The 19,119-nt window shown below is 40.2% G+C and overlaps 1 protein-coding gene across 3 annotated transcripts; it reads left to right on the top strand.

The window, feature by feature from the left end:
* Positions 1-991: 991 nt before the first annotated feature.
* Positions 992-12,243, top strand: NPY5R (neuropeptide Y receptor Y5). Of its 3 annotated transcripts, XM_069592931.1 has the most exons (5): positions 1,004-1,585; positions 4,148-4,241; positions 8,358-8,565; positions 9,898-9,942; positions 10,570-12,243. In XM_069592931.1, the coding sequence occupies exons 4-5, from the start codon at positions 9,928-9,930 to the stop codon at positions 11,917-11,919; spliced, it is 1,365 nt and encodes a 454-aa protein (XP_069449032.1). In that variant the 5' UTR covers positions 1,004-1,585; positions 4,148-4,241; positions 8,358-8,565; positions 9,898-9,927; the 3' UTR covers positions 11,920-12,243. The 3 variants fall into 3 exon arrangements, with proteins under 3 accessions (XP_069449034.1, XP_069449032.1, XP_069449033.1); XM_069592933.1 differs by lacking the exons at positions 8,358-8,565; positions 9,898-9,942 and having other exon boundaries at positions 992-1,585; XM_069592932.1 differs by lacking the exons at positions 1,004-1,585; positions 4,148-4,241; positions 8,358-8,565 and having other exon boundaries at positions 9,839-9,942.
* Positions 12,244-19,119: the final 6,876 nt, after the last annotated feature.

Here is a 19,119-nt window from a genome sequence, read left to right as displayed (position 1 = left end):
GGAGAGGGAGAGGGTGGGATGATTTGGGAGAATGACATTCTAACATGTATACTATCATGTGAATTGAATCGCCAGTCTATGTCTGACGCAGGATGCAGCATGCTTGGGGCTGGTGCATGGGGATGACCCAGAAAGATGTTATGGGGAGGGAGGTGGGAGGGGGGTTCATGTTTGGGAATGCATGTAAGAATTAAAGATTTTAAAATTTAAAAAATAAAAAACTAAAAATTAAAAAAATAAATAAATAAAGTGTGCATTAAGAAGCACACCCCTTCTCAGACCTAGCTATGGTCAAAGACCCTCTTTGTGACCCTCTTCCTGTCACACAATAAAACTTGGTTCTGCTCACCCTCACAAGTAAAGCCAGTCTACTGACACGAGGTTGCCATGAAGGAACCTGCAGTGTTTATTGCAGGTGCCAGGCACGGGAGAATGGGCAGCTCAAAATCAAATCCCAGATGGCTTTCAGGGAGAGGGTTTTAAAAGCAGTGTGAGAGGGAGTGCTGTTGGGTGAGTGACCAGCTTATGCACGATTCTTGGAACTGGTTGTCATCAATATTGTTTCAAGCATCATCAACCTTCTGGATTCAAACAGTCCAGCGTCTATATTCTAACGGTCATAAATTTTCATCTGGTGGGGATCTGCTTCCTATAAAAACAACCTGGGAATGTGTCAGCCCTTTGCCTGTATCTTTCAGGGACCTAATGATTCTGCCATGTGGTCCATTTATTCTAAATTGTTACCAATTCCCCAGTCCAACAGGTATTCTTTATTTCTACATCTTCACATTCCTAATTATTAGCTCTGAAGCAGCCTTAGAGACTCAGAGACCCGGTAGCCTAAAAGAAAAGACTTTTACTTCAAAGGATAGGGACACAGGGGTTTATTACCGGTTCATCCCTAATTTCTCTCTCTCTCTCTCACACACACACACCCACACACCCACCCACCCACACACCCACACACACACACACACACACACACACACACACACACACACACACACACACACCCTCTCACACAGAGAAACCATAGGCTCCTGACAACTGATAATCAAATATAAGGCAAACCTACAGGATGGATACAGATTTGGACATCTTGAGGACGGAAATCACGTTGAGCAGACACGGAGGACAAGTTTTGTTTGTCTGGTCTTTGTAACCTATGACAGCTCTTTCCCTCCCCGTCGTCTGTAGCTGCCAGGCGCAGCCCGTGGAAGCGAGGGTTCGGCAGCAGCCTCCCCGCCTGGCGCCCACGCGCCGCCCGCGCCGCGCGGGGAGGAAGCCGGCCCCGCTCCGCCGGGTGCCTTCGCAACCCCGCGCCCGGGAAGGTTAGGCGACTCCCGCCCAGACGCCTCCCCGCCTCACAGTGGAAGGTGCGAGAAAGACCGGCGCTCTGCTTGCTTTGGGTTTTTATTATTTTTCTGTTTTCGAGCAAGGAGAAAATCTGGGCCTTGAAGAGTTCCCGGGGAGCCCGAGCTACGGCGCTGCTGCGCCCACAGCGGTCCCGAGCCCACCTCCTGGCCCAGCCTTGGCGGGCCCTACCCGGGAGACGAGGTGCCTCCTCTCCCCCACCGATCCGAAGGTAGGGGGCGCCCCGAGCGGGTTCGGGGAGCAGGGCCGGGGAGCTCGGCGGGAGCGGTCCTTACTCTGGCGGCCCCAGTCCCTGCCGCCGCCGGGAGCAGGAACAGCCGCGATCCCGGGAGCCGAGGCGCCCCGGGGTGCCCGTAGGGCCGGGCTTGAAATCAGGGGTCCGGGCTGGGAGCGGGCGCCTCTGGGGCGCGGAGGGAGAGGGAAGGATTCAGCGGCGCTTCCGTGCGAGTCGGGTGGCCGGGGCGTGGGTGAGCAGAGCTGAGCGGGACGAGTGTGTCTAGGGTCCTGCGGGCACGGGTGCAGGGAGGACGCGGCGCCCGGAGAGGGCGAGCGCGGGGAAGCCCGGCAAATTCGGAGCTGGGGTTCCGGGGGGCTCCAGGCGGGGGCCTGGGGCGCCGAACATCTGCAGCGCCGCGCGCTGACGCCCGGACCCCGCAGCGGTGCGCCCGGGTCTGAGCTCCTGGGCAGGTATCCCGACACGTCCCAGAGCCTCGAGTTCTGAGGCTGGGAATTCATCCCCGAGCTTACGGACCTTTGCTGGGAGACCGTGGAAATCACCTGAGGCGCACTCAGCGAAATTTGCCTCCCAAATGCAATTTTAAATTTCAGATTTCTCAAGAGAAAAGAAACTGATGTTAGAAATGGGGAGAGAGGGTGGCTTGTGCCTGCGTGTTTATCAGCTGACCGGAACAGTATTTCTTTACAATTCACATTTTGCCAGATTCTGGCTTTAGAAGTACATCATGGGGATATTTGAGAACGTGAAACATAGCCATTGTCCCAGGATCACAGCAAAGTGGGCAACAGGTGATATTTTATCATTGCTAGAGGGGAAACAGTTGCACATATTTTATTATTTTGTGTGATTAGTAACCTTTTTGAGAAGAAAGATGTGTATTTCCATAAGGCAGGAAAAGATCACAGCAAAGCGACCTATTTAAATGTATAAGCTCAGTCCTTCTATGTCCTCTGAGTTCCAAGCAGCTCCTCCTATTCTTTTTAAGAACTATTAAAATGCTGAAAGTCTATTCACAAGATTCCATAAGTCTTGGTGTCACATATAGATCAATTTTTATAAACAATTACAATATAACAAAATTACAGTGTCTTTACAAGATACTGCTTTTTAAAAAAACGTCACCACAGTTGGACCAGAAACTTTCCTTTCTTTAACTTGTTACACTGAGGATAAAAGTTTGATGTTTCAGCCTGGGAATTCTGAGTGGAGGAGGGGGGTTAAAACCAGGTATAAAAAAGTGAACAAAAATTATGCACCACAAAAGGTTTCACACAGTCAATATCAGATTTCTTCTAAAATAATATTTCATTTTAAAAACATTCTTTATTTCATAATTTCTCTAGTGATCTAAGATGAAGAGACGTTCACATTTAATATTATTTTTATTATCTGTAAAATATTTCTGCTGCATAAAATTGTACACATTCATTACAACACTTGTTGAAAAGCAGATTGTTATTAGAAAGATTTCCATTTCTATTATAGGCTTGTTTGTTGTGTTTTTCAGGAAGTAAGAGAAATTAGGGGGTAAGTTTAAGGAAAGAAACCCTCCATGTTTTTTCACCTTTCATTTTAAAGTTATTCCTATGGTATAAATTTTTCAAGTAAAGAAACAGAAGACTTGAATCTTATTAGAGAGAATTTTCCTGATGTGCAAAAGGTTCCCAGGCTACAAGGAGACACTTTGAAAGAAAGTTTAACATTCCCTCTTTGCCCCCTTCTCTCATTTGCAATATCCATTATTTAGTTGTGAGAAGGTATCCATCCAAGATAAGATTTACAGAAGGTTGCTTTAGTGTCGAGCATGATCTTCGGTGCTATGTGTGTACTTGGGGTGGAGTGGGGCTACAGGAAGAGCACAGAAAGTTTAACTACATAGTCACAGCAAAATAAAATGAATAAATGAATGGGGAATGAATGAATGAATGTGAGGTGAGAGAAAGCATAAGGGAAAAAAGATAATCTATCAGTAGGTACAAATACATATTCATAGGATTCCCCAGAAATACGTGTTCAAACTGTAGTGAAAAAAGACATCAGGAGAATGCCTTTCTTTCATTGATTCGTCATCCATCGAGGGCCTTTGGGGTATGAGACAATTGTAGTCTGCAACAACTCATCAGAGACCTTTAATTTATCTCTCAGAATATTCTTCACATCATACTTTGTATCAGTTATCTTTCTTCTGCCACAGCCTAGCAAAGCACCTAGCATATCAGATGTTCAATAAATGCTAGTTGAATGAAGAAAGAACAACTGATCTCTCTTAGCTATTCATTAACAAAAAAGGCCTCCCTTTCAAATTATGTGTAAATTCGTGTCTTTTAGAGCAGGATAGAAGTGTTGCCTTCAGTTTTGTCATGTCCAGTTAATATTCAGGATGACATTTTTATGACATAGTGGTTTTTTCCTTATTCAATGAGTTCAATATTTATGTGCATATATTATAATAGAATTGTACCAGCCACCAACTATACAATCTGATGTCCTTTTTCATTTAAGTATAAATGTTGTAAATATTTTTTACCTTTTCAGTTTTGTGTTCTTATGTGATAGCCTTTATCAATGAAGATATTTTGGAGCAAACCTCAGACATATTGCAGACTTGGTTCCAGGCCATTACAACAAGGCAAGTCACATGAGTTTCATTTTCCAGTGTATATAAAACTTATACTTACACTATAGTCTATTAAGCATGCAGTAATATTATGTCTAATAAAACAATGTGCATGCATGCATGCTAGGTAGCTTCAGTTGTGTCCGACTCTTTGCAAGCCCATGGACTATAGCCTACCAGGCTCTTCTGTCCATGGGATTCTCCAAACCCCATGGAGAATCCCATGAACAGAATCCCAAGGGCCTCATGGAGAATTCCATGGATAGAATCCCATGGACAGAGAATACTGGAGTGGGTTGCCATGCCCTTCTCCAGGGGATCTTCTGAACCCAGTGTCTCTTATTATGCCTCCTGCATTGGCAGGCAAGTCTTTACCTCTAGCACCATCTGGGGAGCCCCAAAACAATGTAGATACCTTAATTAAAAATACATTATTGCTAAAAAAAAAAAAAGCTATCATCTGAGCCTTCAGTGAGTCATAGATTTTTTTGCTGTAAAGGCTCTTACCTCAGTGTTGGTGGCTGCTGACTGATCAGGGGAGTGATGGTTGCAGAAGCTTGGGGTGGCTGTGACAGTTTTTTAAAGTATGAAATTTGTCCCATTAATCGTATCTTTCGGGAGTGATTTCTCTGTAGCAAACAATGCTGTTCAATAGTATTTTACCTGCAGTAGAACTCCTTTCAAAGTTGGAGTCAGTCCTCTCAAGCCCTGCTGCTGTTTTATCAACTAAAGTTATGTCATATTCTAAATCCTTTGTTGTCATTTCAACAACTTTCACAGCATTTTCACTGGGAGAAGATTCCATTTTGAGAAACCACTTTCTTTGCTCATTCATAAGAAGCAACTCCTTACCCCTTAAAGTTTTATCATGAGATTGTAACAATTCAGTGAGTTCTTCAGGCTTCACTTGCTATTTCCACCACAGGTGCAGTTACCTCCTCCACTGAAGTCTTGACTCCTCATAGTCATCATGATGGTTGAAATCAACTTCTTTCCAACTCCTGTTCATATTGACATGTTGACTGTTTTCATAAATCACAAATATTCTTAATGGTATCTAGAATGATGAATACCTTTTAGAAGGTTTTCAATTGACTTTGCCCAAATCCATCAGAGAAATCATTATCTATGGCAGCTATAGCTTTACAAAATTCTCTATCTTAAGTAATAAAACTTGAAAGTTGAAATTACTCTTTGATCCGTGGGCTGCAGAATGGATGTCATGTTAGCAGGCATGGAAAAAACATGAATTCTCTTACATCTCATCAGCCTTTTGGGTGACCAGTTGTATTGTCAATGTGCAGTGATATTTTGATAGGAACTTTTTTTTTTTTTTCCCGAGCAGTAGATTTCAACAGCAGGCTTAAAAAATTTGGTAGGCCATGTTTTCAATAGACATGTTTTGTTGTTTCATTTATTAAGCACCGACAGAATAGACTGAGCAGAATTCTTAAGGGCCCCAGTATTCTCTGAATAATAAACATTAATTGGCTCAATTTAAAGTCACTAGAGCATTAGCCCTTAACAAGAGAGTCAGCCTGTCCTTTGAAGCTTTGGAGCCAGGTACTGACTTGTCCTCTCTAGCTATGGAAATCCTAGAGGGCCTCTTCGTCCAATATAAGACTGTTTTGTCTACGTTGAAAACCTGTTCAATGTAACCACCTGCATTATATATGAGCTAGATCTTCTGGGTTACTTGCTGCAGCTTCTATATCAGTACTTGACGCTTCCCCTTGCACTTTGAGGTTCTAGAGAAGGCTTCTTTTCTTAAACCTCATGAACCAAACTCTGCTAGCTTTAGACTTTTCTGCAGCTTCCTCACCTCTCTTAGCCTTGACAGAATTGGAGAGAGTTAGAGCCTTGGTCTGGTTTAGGGTTTGGTTTAAGGGAATGTCACTGGTTTGATCTTTTATCCAGACTGTTAAAGCTTCCTCTGTATCTACAATAAGGCAGTTTCTTTATTAATCATTCATGTATTAACTTTCGTGCCTGGAGAATCCCAGGGACGGGGGAGCCTGGTGGGCTGCCACTATGGGGTCGCACAGAGTTGGACACGACTGAGGCAACTTAGCAGCAGCAGCATGTATTAACTGTAGTAGCACTTTTAATTTCCTTCAAGAACTCCTTTGCATTCACAAGTTGGCTAACTATTTGGCACAAGAAACATAGCTTTCAGCCTATCTGGGCTTTTGACATGCCTTGCCTACTAAGCTTAATTGTTTCTAGCTTTTGATTTAAAGTGAAGGACTTGAAACTCTTCTTTTCACTTGAATGCTTAGAGGTCTTTGTAGAATTAACAACTGGCCTAATTTCAATATTGTTGTGTCTCAGAGAGTAGGGAGGCCTAAGGAAAGGGGGAGAGGTTGGGGAACAGACAGTGGAGCAGTCAAAACAGACATCATGTGTGTGGATTAAGTCGCATCTTATATGGATACAGTTCATGGTGTCCCGAAACAATTACAATAGTACATCGACAGTCACTGACCACAGATCAAAGTAACAAGTAGTCATGAAAAATTCGAACTATTGAGAGAATTACCGAATGTGGCACCGAGACACAAAGTAAGTATGTGCTGTTGGAGAAATGGTGCTGATGTACTTGTTCTATGCAGGGTTGCCACAAACCTTCAGTTTGTAAAGACACACTATAAGTGAAATAAAGTGGACACATTTTATAATGAGGCCTGATCATAATTTTTAGTTGAAACATGGTAAATTATCACAATTGCCTATGTAGGTACTCTTCATTTCATTTGCGGGCCTTTTGAAACCTTGTCTAATTTCAATGGTTCTAATATATGTGTATATGTAAATAGACATACATACATATATGCATGTATATTCAATATTCTATATATTCATACATTGAATATTAAATATATATGAATATAGAATATAAATAGACATTCAATATCCAATATATTAATATGTATTAATATATCTGTGTATATTCAATACATGAATACATACATATATTATTGTATACATTATATATATATAACATGTTTATACATATGTACATATACGTGTGCATGTATGTTTATATATACACATATACTAGAACCATGGCTCAGATGGTAAAGAATCTGCCTGCAATGCAGGAGACCCAGGTTCCATCTCTGAGTTGGGAAAGATTCTGTGGAAGTGAAAATGGCAACCTGCTCCAGTATTCTTGCCTGGAAAATTCCATGGGCAGAGGAGTCTGGTGGTTTACAGTCCATGGGGTTGCAAAGAGTCAGACATGGCTAAGCACACACGCACACACATATATACACATATAGTCACACTCTATGCTAAATTTGTCCATGTTCCCAGGTGACTCATTTCTGTTATTTTAAAGCTGAGAAAATTAAACTACTTTTGTAATTTGATTAAGTAACATATTTATTTAGCATCTACTATGTACAACATACTCTATTCAGCATCATTAAAATCATGAAAATAATTAGGACATTTTCCCTTTTCTCCATCAGAGTCTCCCAGAGAGACCTGAGCATGCACTGGAGGCACTCTGAATTTTAGACTCACGCCACATTCTTCTGTCATCACCAATAGTGCTGCTTCTCCTCTTACTTCACATTTGGGACAGTAATTTTTACTCTCAAGATGTTTTACCCTACAATTATGTGTCCCCAGAAAACACAAAGCCATTATGGAGTATACTGTCCAGTTTCTCTTCTGTCTTTGCCTTGGTCACAGGGGGGACAATCAGTAACTACTGATGTTCAACTAAAAAGGACTGTTTTCAAAAAGTGAATCCAGAGAAGAACAGCTGAGTATAAAGGAATCATGGTAACAAGCAGCCTTACAGACTGTGAGTGTAAATAGTGTAAATAGGATGGGGAAGAAGCCAGATGGAGCCAGGGGGTCACTGGAGCTCAGGAAATGAGGCAGGAAGGCCAATCCAGGCTGCTCTGATTAAAAGCTTATGGACCTGTCCAGGGGAGCGGCAGGAAGCCCATTGACTGGGAATATGATGAGTGGGATGATTCAGTAAGCCTGGTGAGTCATTATCGTACTTACCAGTTATCTTTTTCAACTTGAGACGATATCAGCGTAAATTATTGATTAATACCTGAGAATAAATGAATAAGATCCTGAACTTTTGAATTCATTTATCTTTACAAGGGGCTTCCCTGGTGGCTTGTCTGGTAAAGGATCTGCCTGCAATGTGGGAGACCTGGGTTTGATCCCTGGGTTGGGAAGATCCCCTGGAGAAGGGAAGACAACCCACTCCAGTATTCTGGCCTGGAGAATTCCATGGACAAAGAGTCGGACATGACTGAGTGATGTCTCACTGTAAAGGAATGCAACTGGCCTTCAGAAACTTAATAATGTAGGATCTGTTATAGAAGTTGTGAAAAAAGCTTTTAAGTTTCTCATAGTACAACAATGCTTATATCATGCTATTTGAAAACTGCTCTATGTATACTTGAAAAGTTATTTACAACAAATGTATGTGCACAATAAGATTTGCCCTTTGGAAATTTATTGGCCCAGGATCTATATATCCCTTATAAATAGGAGATAATTGTTTACTATTAATTTAAATATATGTATTTTTATAGTTTTTAACATAATTACCCAACTATAGATCTAGAAATAGATTGATAAACTTATGCTGATTTTTAAGATATATGTATCTCTATATATATCCATATCCATATCTATATCTATATCTGTCTATCTATCTACATCTATCTATATCAGGATCTCTGTTACAAGGTATACGCATCAGAATTAACTAACTGTTGCTATCCTGAGTATTCTATAGGATATTCTTGTTTAGAAAAAAATGGGAAGCACTTGCTTTTTTAAAGGGAAGAAGGTTTTCCTTTTGCCTCTTCTTGATATATTTTAGGCAGTTGTGTGCTTCATTAGACAATAATATAAAATCTGTAATATGTAACAGTAAATAAGTAATATCATTGTGGTATTAATAGTATTAATATCCCTGAGGTGACAAAATTTATGATATGTTATATTAGTATCCAGAGAAGGCAATGGCAACCCACTCCAGTACTCTTGCCTGGAGAATCCCATGGACAGAAGAGCCTAGTAGGCTACAGTCCATGGGGTCGCTGAGTGTTGGATATGACTGAGCGACTTCACTTTCACTTTTCACTTTCATGCATTGGCGAAGGAAATGGCAACCCACTCCAGTATTCTTGCCTGGAGAATCCCAGGGACGGGGGAGCCTGGTGGGCTGCCGTCTAAGGGGTCACACAGAGTCGGACATGACTGATGTGACTTAGCAGCAGCAGCAACAGCAGCAGCATATTAGTATCACTTCTTTATGCTATAATATCTTCCTTGAACAAAATGAATTTATTCAGTGTTTTTAAGGCTGAAATATATTTTCAATTTTTAAATTAAAAAATAAACAAGTAAATTTTGTTTTTAAATATACCAGCAGCTAGCTGGTCAGTGGTTTAATTCACCATAATCTGCAGGTCTCAGAGAACTGAGAATTTACCACAGGATGATTTCGCTGTCAAGATTGTGTTCACGTAAACATTTACTGAGTGCCTACTCTGTACATGTAGGTCCTATGATAGTGTATCTACACTTGAGAAGCTCAAATCGGAAGATTTTATGAACTTGATATATTTGGGATATTAGACTCTGGTTTGAATTTTTCATTTTCCCGCATATATTTACTTAACAGTGCCATGATGAAGCTACTGTGCCATGTTTTATGGTCGATATCACAGTGAGTAAAGGACAGTTTCTGCTTTCCCATTGCTTATACATAAATAAGATAAACTGGTTTTTATTATACTTGCAGTGCAAAGCAAATTGTGTCATATAGTCTCAGATTCTATAAACAGAAATATTTGGGGATTCAAAGGAGATCACATCCAATTGAATAGATCAAGGAATAGTTTAGGGTAGGTTACTTTCAAGTTTGACCTTGATTGATGTAGGATAGAAAGAAATGTCTAAGATATGACTACAACATGTATCTCCATTAGACAAAGTATTAATTAGCTATTATAATTAGATATCTTGAAGTTCTTATCCACACTTTCCTTTTCTTCCCCTTACATTTTTCCTACATAAGTGAAAAAAAAGGTCTACTTTTTTTGCCTACTGTTTTAACATGAGTCAATACATCATAGAAATGATGATGAAAGATTTAAACTTACTATAATTGTTATGGCTGATATTTGCACAGTATTTGGTGCCAGGTAAAGACTTCACTAACCTTTCTTAGTAAATTAATAAGGTAACAAGAGAAAACGGTAAAATTTTGTTTCCTTCTCAAAGGATTAATTTATAGTTGTCATGATTTTTTTTTTTTTTTGGTTCCTAACTAATGTCTTTCTATTCCAAGCAGGAGTATAATATGGATTCCGAGCTCAAGGATTATTATAACAAAACATTTGCTGGTGAGAACAATACTGCTGCTCTTCAGAACTCTGATTTCCCAGTCTGGGATGACTATAAAAGCAGTGTTGATGACTTGCAGTATTTTTTGATTGGACTCTATACACTTGTAAGTCTTCTTGGTTTTATGGGGAATCTGCTTATTTTGATGGCTCTCATGAGGAAGCGAAATCAGAAGACTACAGTCAACTTCCTCATAGGGAACCTGGCCTTCTCTGATATCTTGGTTGTGCTATTTTGCTCACCTTTCACACTGACCTCGGTCTTGCTGGATCAGTGGATGTTTGGCAGGGTCATGTGTCACATTATGCCTTTCCTTCAATGTGTGACGGTTCTGGTTTCCACTTTAATTTTAATATCCATCGCCATTGTCAGGTATCATATGATAAAACATCCTGTATCTAATCATTTAACGGCTAACCATGGCTATTTCCTGATCGCCACTGTCTGGACACTGGGTTTTGCAATGTGTTCTCCTCTCCCAGTGTTTCACAGCCTCGTGGAACTTCAGGAGACCTTTGGCTCGGCATTGCTGAGCAACAGGTATCTATGTGTCGAGTCATGGCCATCTGATGCATATCGAATTGCTTTCACTATCTGTTTATTGCTTGTTCAGTATATTCTGCCCTTAGTTTGTCTAACTGTAAGTCATACTAGTGTCTGCAGGAGTATAAGCTGTGGATTGTCCAACAAAGAAAACCAACTGGAAGAAAAGGAGATGATCAACTTAACTCTCCATCCTTCCCAAAAGAGTGGGCCCCAAGTGAAGCTCCCCAGCAGCCAGAAGTGGAGCTACTCATTCATCAGGAAGCACAGAAGGCGGTACAGCAAGAAGACGGCCTCTGTGCTGCCCGCCCCAGCCAGGCCGCCTCTGGAGAACCGCCCCGGAAGGCTTCTGGAGCACGTGGGCTCCAGGAAGAGTCCGCTCCCTTCATCCAGTAAGTTCGTACCAGGGGTGCCCACCTGCTTTGAGGTGAAACCGGAAGAAAACTCAGATGTTCATGAAATGAGAGTAAACCAGTCTATCATGAGAATTAAAAAGAGATCTCGAAGTGTTTTCTACAGACTGACTATCTTGATACTAGTGTTTGCGGTGAGCTGGATGCCTCTACACCTTTTCCACGTGGTGACCGATTTTAATGATAACCTGATCTCAAACAGACATTTCAAGTTGGTGTATTGCATATGTCACTTGCTAGGCATGATGTCCTGTTGTCTTAATCCAATTCTGTATGGATTTCTTAATAATGGAATCAAAGCTGACTTAAGGTCTCTTATACACTGTCTGCATATGTCATAATTCTCAGCATTTACTAAGGAGAAAAAAACTGTGGTGATCACCTAAAATATATTCATAGTAACTACGTATTTAAAATCAACAAATTCTGTTAACATGTGGAGCTTATGTATAAGAGCTGTGGATTTGGATGTCAGTTCATAATATATAGAAGATAATTTTAATGTGTTATGTAAGATAAATTCATTTAGTTGTGTAAAGTCATTGTCAATCCAGTCTGTAATTTCATTTTAAAGAGTAGTTATATTACCTTCTATTTCAGCTTGTCTGTAAACTAATGAATTGTAAGTTCTTGCTTAAAATAAAAATTGTATTTAACCATCTCAGCATTTTTTGTTCAAAATTTTAAGTAAAAAAAAATCTTATTTTCCTAAGACATCTAATTTCAAATATGAGGAATATCTGTTAGTCTTCACTTCTACTTCACAAATTTCTTAATATTTTACTTCTGAAAATATAGAAAACTTTCAGTATGCCCAAAAAACCATAACTAAATGACAGATATATGTTGTTGTTTTTGTTTAGTCACTAAGTCATGTCTGACTCTTTGAGACTGCATGCTCCTCTGTCCATGGGATTTCCCACACAAAAATGCTGGATGGGTTGCTATTTCGTTCTCCAGGGAATCTTCCCAACCCATGAATGGAACCCCATCTCCTGCATTGGCAGGTGGATTCTTTATTGCTAAGTCACTAGGGAATTCCCCCTTGGATATATGCCTAAGTCATAAATTTAATTGCCAATAGTGGGTACAGTTTTGGAACCTCCACAGGAAAATATTTATTTCCTATTATTGATGATTGCTCAAGTTGTCAATTTATTATCGTTTTCCTGTTGTTGTTCAATTGCTAAGTCATGTCCAACTCTTTGCAACCCCATAGACTGCTGCATGCCAGGCTTACCTGTCTTTCACTACCTCCTGGGGTTTGCTCAAACTCATGTCCATTGAGTCAATGATGCCATCCAACCATCTCATCCTCTGTTGACCTCTTCTCCACCTACCCTCAATCTTTCCCAGCATCAGGGAAAGAGTTGTGTTTGTTTTGCTTTTCCAGTGAGTCAGCTCTTCCTATCAATTGTCCAAAGTATTGATGGTTCAGCTTCAGCATCAGTCCTTCCAATGAATATTCAGGATTGATTTCCTTTAGGATTGACTGGTTAGAACTCCTGCTGTCCAAAGGACTCTCAAGAACCTTCACCAGCACCACAGTTTGAAAGCATCAATTCTTTGGCACTCAGCCTTCTGTATGGGTCAACTCTCACAACTGTATATGAATTCTTCAAAAACCATAGCTTTGACTATATGGACCTTTGTTGACAAAGTAATGTCTGTGCTTTTTAATACCCTATCTAGGTTTGTCATAGCTTTTCTTCCAAAGAGCAAGCATCTTTTAATTTCAGGGCTGCAGCCACCATCTGCAGTGATTTTGGAGCCCAAGAAAATAAAGTCTGTCACTGTTTCCATTGTTTCCCCATCTATTTGCCATGAAGTGATGGGACTGATGCCATGATCGTACTTTTTTGAATGTTGGGTTATAAGTCAGCTTTTTCACTTTACTCTTTCACCATCAGGAAGTTCTAGGTTCCTCTTTACTTTTTGCCACTAGGGTGGTATCATCTGCTTATCTGAGGTTATTGGTATTTCTAACTGTTGCTTTTTGACCTGCATACAGGTTTCTGAGAAGGGAAGGGAAGGTGGTCTGATATCCCCATTTCTTTAAGAATTTTCCACAGTGCTCATCCACATAGTCAAAGGCTTTAACACAGTCATTGAAGCAAAAGAGAGTGTTTATTTGGATTTCTCTTGCTTTTTCTGTGATCCAGAAAATGTTGGCAATTGATTTCTGGCTTCTCTGCCTTTGCTAAGTCCAATTTGTACGTCTGGAAGTTCTCAGTTCATGTACTGTCATAGCATAGCTTGAAGGATTACCTTGCTAGCATGTGAAATGAGCACGATGTGCTGTAGTTTGATCATTCTTTAGTATTGCCCTTCTTTGGGGTTGGAATGAAAACTGACCTTTTGTAGTCCTGTGGCCACTGCTGAGTTTTTCCAAATTTGCTGGCATACTACATGCAGCGTTTCAACAGCATCACCTTTTAGGATTTTAAATAACTCAGCTGGAATTCCATTACCTCCACTACCCTTATTTGTAGTAATGCTTCCTAATGGTTTTCTGTACTTTCTTCAATTTAAATCTGAATTTTGCAATGAGGAGTTCATGATCTGAGCCACAGTCAGCTCCCAGTCTTATTCTTCCTGACTGTATAGAGCTTCTCCATCTTCAGCTGCAAAGAATATAATCGATCTGATTTCAATATTGACTTCTGGTGATGTCCATGTGTAGAGCTATCTCTTGTGTTGTTGGAAGAGGGTGTATTTTATGATCAGAGCACTCTCTTGGCAAAACTCTGTTAGCCTTTGCCCTGATTTGTTTTGTTCTACAAGGCCAAACCTGTCTGTTCCTCCAGGTACTTCTTGACTTCCTCCTTTTGCATTCCAGTCCCCTATAATGAAAAGGACACCTATTTTTGGTGTTAGTTCTATATGGAATTTTAGGTCTTCACAGAACCATCCTACTTCAGCTTCTTCAGCATCAGTGGTTGGGGCATAGCCTTGGATTACTATAATGCTGAATATACTGCTCACATAGCTCACCTAGAAATGAGGCAGCTTGGGGTTCCCAGGGCATTCTCTGCCAATCACTACAAGCCTCCCCATCCATACTGTTATGTCATCTCATGTTGTGACAAAAAACATCTGCTTTTCAGTTTCTTTCTAGATTTTCTAACACAAAACTAGGTATAAGCCTTTCTGCTTTTAGCTTTCCTCTAATATGTCTGGGGTTATATGAGTGTCCTAAATTTTGACATGATAGCAGAGAAAACTTTGGTTCACTTTTCTTTTCTCTTTCCTTCTTCTTCTTACTGTCTTCTGCTTCTTTCTGCTTACTAAGAATGTCCCTTACTATAAAATCTTCATTTTTCTCTGCTCTATAGCATATGGTAAAACTACAGAATATCAAGGTTTGTTTTTGGAAAAGAAAGCTTTTATGATTTAAAATCTTTTCCCCAGGACTGCCCTATTGGTCAGTGGTGCAGACTTTGCCTTCTAGTGAGGGAGTATGAGCTCAACCCCTGGTCAAGCAGCTAAAATCCCATGTGCTTTGTGACCCAAAAAAAAGCCAAGAAAACAGAGGCAATATTGTAACATATTCAATAAAGATTTTAAAAACGGTCTACATTTAAAATATCTTTAAAAATAAAAAACAACACTTTCCCTTTTAAATGCTTAAATTCAAGACTATAGTGTCACCTCAGACCCAAAACAAAAAAGTCTCAGTTTAAAAATGACCTCTTATTTAAAAGAAATAGCTATTTTCACTTTCATTAGCACAATCAATTTAACATTACTGTCCAAAGGGGGAAAACTTGCTGATAAGGACAAATATAAAAACATAAGGAGGTATTTTATCCTGTTCAGTTCAGTTCAGTCACTTAATTGTGTCCTACCTTGCAACCCTATGGACTGCAGCACACCAGGCCTCCCTATCCATAACCAACTCCCAGAGTTTACTCAAACTCATGTCCATTGAGTCAGTGATGCCATCTGACCATCTCATCCTCTGTCATCCCCTTCTCCTCCTGCCTTCAGTCTTTCCCAGCATCAGGATCTTTTCAAATGAGTCAGTTTTTCGCACCAGGTGGCCAAAGTAATGGAGTTTCAGCTTCATCATCAGCCCTTCCAATGAATATTCAGGACTGATTTCCTTTAGGATGGACTGGTTAGATCTCCTTGCAATCCAAGGGACTCTCAAGAGTCTTCTCCAACACCAAAATTCAAAAGCATCAGTTCTTTGGCACTCAGCTTTCTTTATAGTCCAACTCTCACATCCATACATGACTACTGGAAAAACCATAGCTTTGACTAGATGGACCTTTGTTGGTAAAGTAATGTCTCTGCTTTTTAATAAGCTTTCTAGGTTGGTCATAACTTTTCTTTCAAGGAGAAAGCGTCTTTTAATTTCATGGCTAAAGTCAACATCTGCAGTGATTTTGGAGCCCAAGAAAATAAATTCTGTCACTGTTTCCACTGTTTCCCCATCTATTTGCCATGAAGTGATGGGACCAAATGCCTGATCTTAGTTTTCTGAATGTTGAGCTTTAAGCCAACTTTTTCACTTTCCTCTTTCATTTTCATCAAGAGGCTCTTTAGTTCTTCTTCATTCTCTGCCCTAAGGGTGGGTTTATCCTGTCAGAGTATCTTATTTAGCAAATGTACAATAATTGTCAAACCACAGATTTTATGGTTCCTAATAGATGAGTTTAGTTAAACAGGATTAACTAATTTAATCTTAATCTATTGAAGCTCTTAAACTATTGAACTCAAAGGAAGCCATTTATCTTCCCTAACCAGAAATGACAATGTTCTTAATAGTTGAAAGATGAGATGTTTGAATAGGTTGGTAGATAGAAGTCATTAAGGGGAGGATTATGGTTTTAGAGGCATTATGCATAACAATTTCCTCCATGGAGACTTGCTTAGTGAGTTAAACAATTTATGTTCCGTCTATTCTCAGTTGCTCAAGAGTTGGCTTTTCTTTTTTTTTCCTTTTCTCTCCTGGTGTTTGACTTGATTGCCTCTTTTATAACACCTCCACAAAGAGAACATGGCTAAAATAAATGGAGATGAAGTTAGAAACGGTCACCCTCACTAAATTTTAACAATAATTTTAAAGTATTCAATTAAAAAAGATGGCAAATTAAATTTTAATTGTTATTTAAAATTTCCTGCTAGGTATGTTGCCCATTATTATGGATAATAAAGCACTAAGTGGGGGAAAAAAAAAGCTGGGGAATGCACAAGTGAAGTTGTTCAGTCATGAGCAACTCTTTGTGATCCCATGGACTGTACCTACCAGGCTCCTCTGTCCATGGAATTTTCCAGGCAAGAATACCGGAGTGGGCTGCCATTTCCTTCTCCAGTGGATCTTCACAACCCAGGGACTGAACCCAGGTCTCCTGCATTGCAGGCAGATGGTTTACCGTCTGAGCCACCAGTAAAGCCCAAAGAGCAAAAGCCCAAAGGGAAATGTACAAAGAGCATCTAAAATGGCTAAATGATGAAGAAACATATATGAGGATGAGTCTGTTCAGATATGTATTGAATGCCTGATGTCTACCAAGACCTCTTCTAGGTATTAATGAATATCTTTTATCAGCAGTCTTTGATGGTACTTGCCGGTGGACTACATCACAGGACTAAGATCATGGCATCAGGTCCCATCACTTCATGACAAATAAGAAAAAAGTGGAAGCAGGGACAAGTTTTATTTTCTTGGGCTCCAAAATCACTGCAGACAGTGACTACAGCCATGAAATTAGCTTTTTTTGTGGATACAGGATTGTTATAAGAAATTCACACCTCTAGACTAACATGAGGCCATTATATGACAACTAAAGAAAGATGAACAATCCAAAGCTGGATAATTTAATGCCCGTAAAGGATGGTTTGATAATTTTAGAAAAGAAGTTTGCCTTTAAAAATGTCAAGATAACAGGAGCAAGATCCCGATTGAAGCTGAAACTCCAATATTTGGCCACCCAATGTGAAGAACTGACTCATTGGAAAAGACCCTGATGCTGGGAAAGATGGATGGCAGGAAAAGGGGATGATAGAGGATGAGATGGTTGGATGGCATCACTGCCTAGATGGACATGAGTTTGAGCAAGCTCCAGGAGTTGGTGATGGACAGGGAGGCCTGGCATGCTGCAGTCCATGGGGCCACAAAGAGCCACACATGACTGATTGGCTGAACTGAACAGGAGAAACTTCTGCACACCGAGAGTCAGTGATGAGTTCCAAAATAACATTAAGACAATTGAGAAGAAAGGGTATCTGCCTGAACAGGTTTTTAATGCAGATAAAATGATCCTTTTCTGGAAAAATTGCCATAAAAGATATTCATTAATAAGCAAGAGAAGAAAGAAGGGTTTGAGGCAGGAAGGTGTAAGCTTACTCTACTGTTTGGTGCAAACGAAGTCAGATTTCTGATCAGTTCAGTACTGATTTATAAAGCTGCTAATCCTGAGCCTTGAAGGGAGACAATAAACACCAGCCAGCAGTCTTCAGGCTGGACAACAAGAAGGCCAGGACAATGAGAACACTTTTTTTTTGAAGTAGTTCCATTGATGTTTTGTCTCTAAAGTAAGAAAATATCTCTTGCGCAAAAGGGACTGATTTTTAAAGTTTTTTTGATATTGGGCAACATCTCTGGCCACCCGAAACTGCATGAGTTCAAGGATGAAGGCACCCAAGCTGTCTGCTTGCCCTTAAACACATAGATCAGAGGATGATAATGACCTGTAAAGGTTATTATGATCTCTATGGAAAGGATTTTCCATAGATATAATATCTATGGAAAGGATTTTCAGTACTACAGAAGAGAATTCTGATAGAAGATTGTGGAAGTCTAGGAAGGATTACACCATGGATGATGCCATTGTTGTTATAGTAAAGACTATGAACACCCTGAGTCTGAAACAACAAATTCCTGCTGGAGAAATCTATATCCAGATATTGTTCATGACTTTACAGGATTTCTGATAGAGCCAAGCAAGGTCATGAGAGAGTCTATGAATATGGGAGAAAAAAAAAAAGATAAGAGGGAGGGCTTTCAAGATATGGATCTTTGAGAAATTCAAGAGCTAATAGACATTACACCAGAGGAATTAGCAGAAGATGACTTGACAGAGATAAGTGCTTGCAAAGCGGTGCCAGACAAGAAGTAGGAGGATGTGGAAGAGGCAGTGCCAGGAAACAAGTTGGCATCAGACAGTCTGTCAGAATGGTTCTAATTATCCTAGACTCCTTTTGACTTCTTCTATGACATGGACCCTTCTATGAAACAAAGCAAATAGCAAAAGGATGGGAATCTGTAGAGAAATTGTGGGGAGAGGGCAAATTAGCCAAGATGGCATATTCAGGCTCTTCCACGTCACGTTTTGTAAATAATGGTTCTGTAACAGCTAAGATCACTTATCCTAACAGCTGAGAGAGCACTGAGCATGTGCGTCACGAGGTATGCACTAGGTCACGGGTTTTGTGGGCGGTATGGATATATGGGCTCCCCTTAAGAAAGTGGTGACATTATTGCTGTGTCAGGGCTGTGTCCGCTGGGTCAGCCACGGCAGGAGAGAATACAG

This window comes from Ovis canadensis, chromosome 6, assembly GCF_042477335.2.
Source record: "Ovis canadensis isolate MfBH-ARS-UI-01 breed Bighorn chromosome 6, ARS-UI_OviCan_v2, whole genome shotgun sequence".
In the NCBI taxonomy this organism is placed as follows: domain Eukaryota; kingdom Metazoa; phylum Chordata; class Mammalia; order Artiodactyla; family Bovidae; genus Ovis; species Ovis canadensis.
The sequence above is the reverse complement of the archived record's forward strand: the minus strand, read 5'-3'. Positions and strand labels throughout refer to the sequence as shown.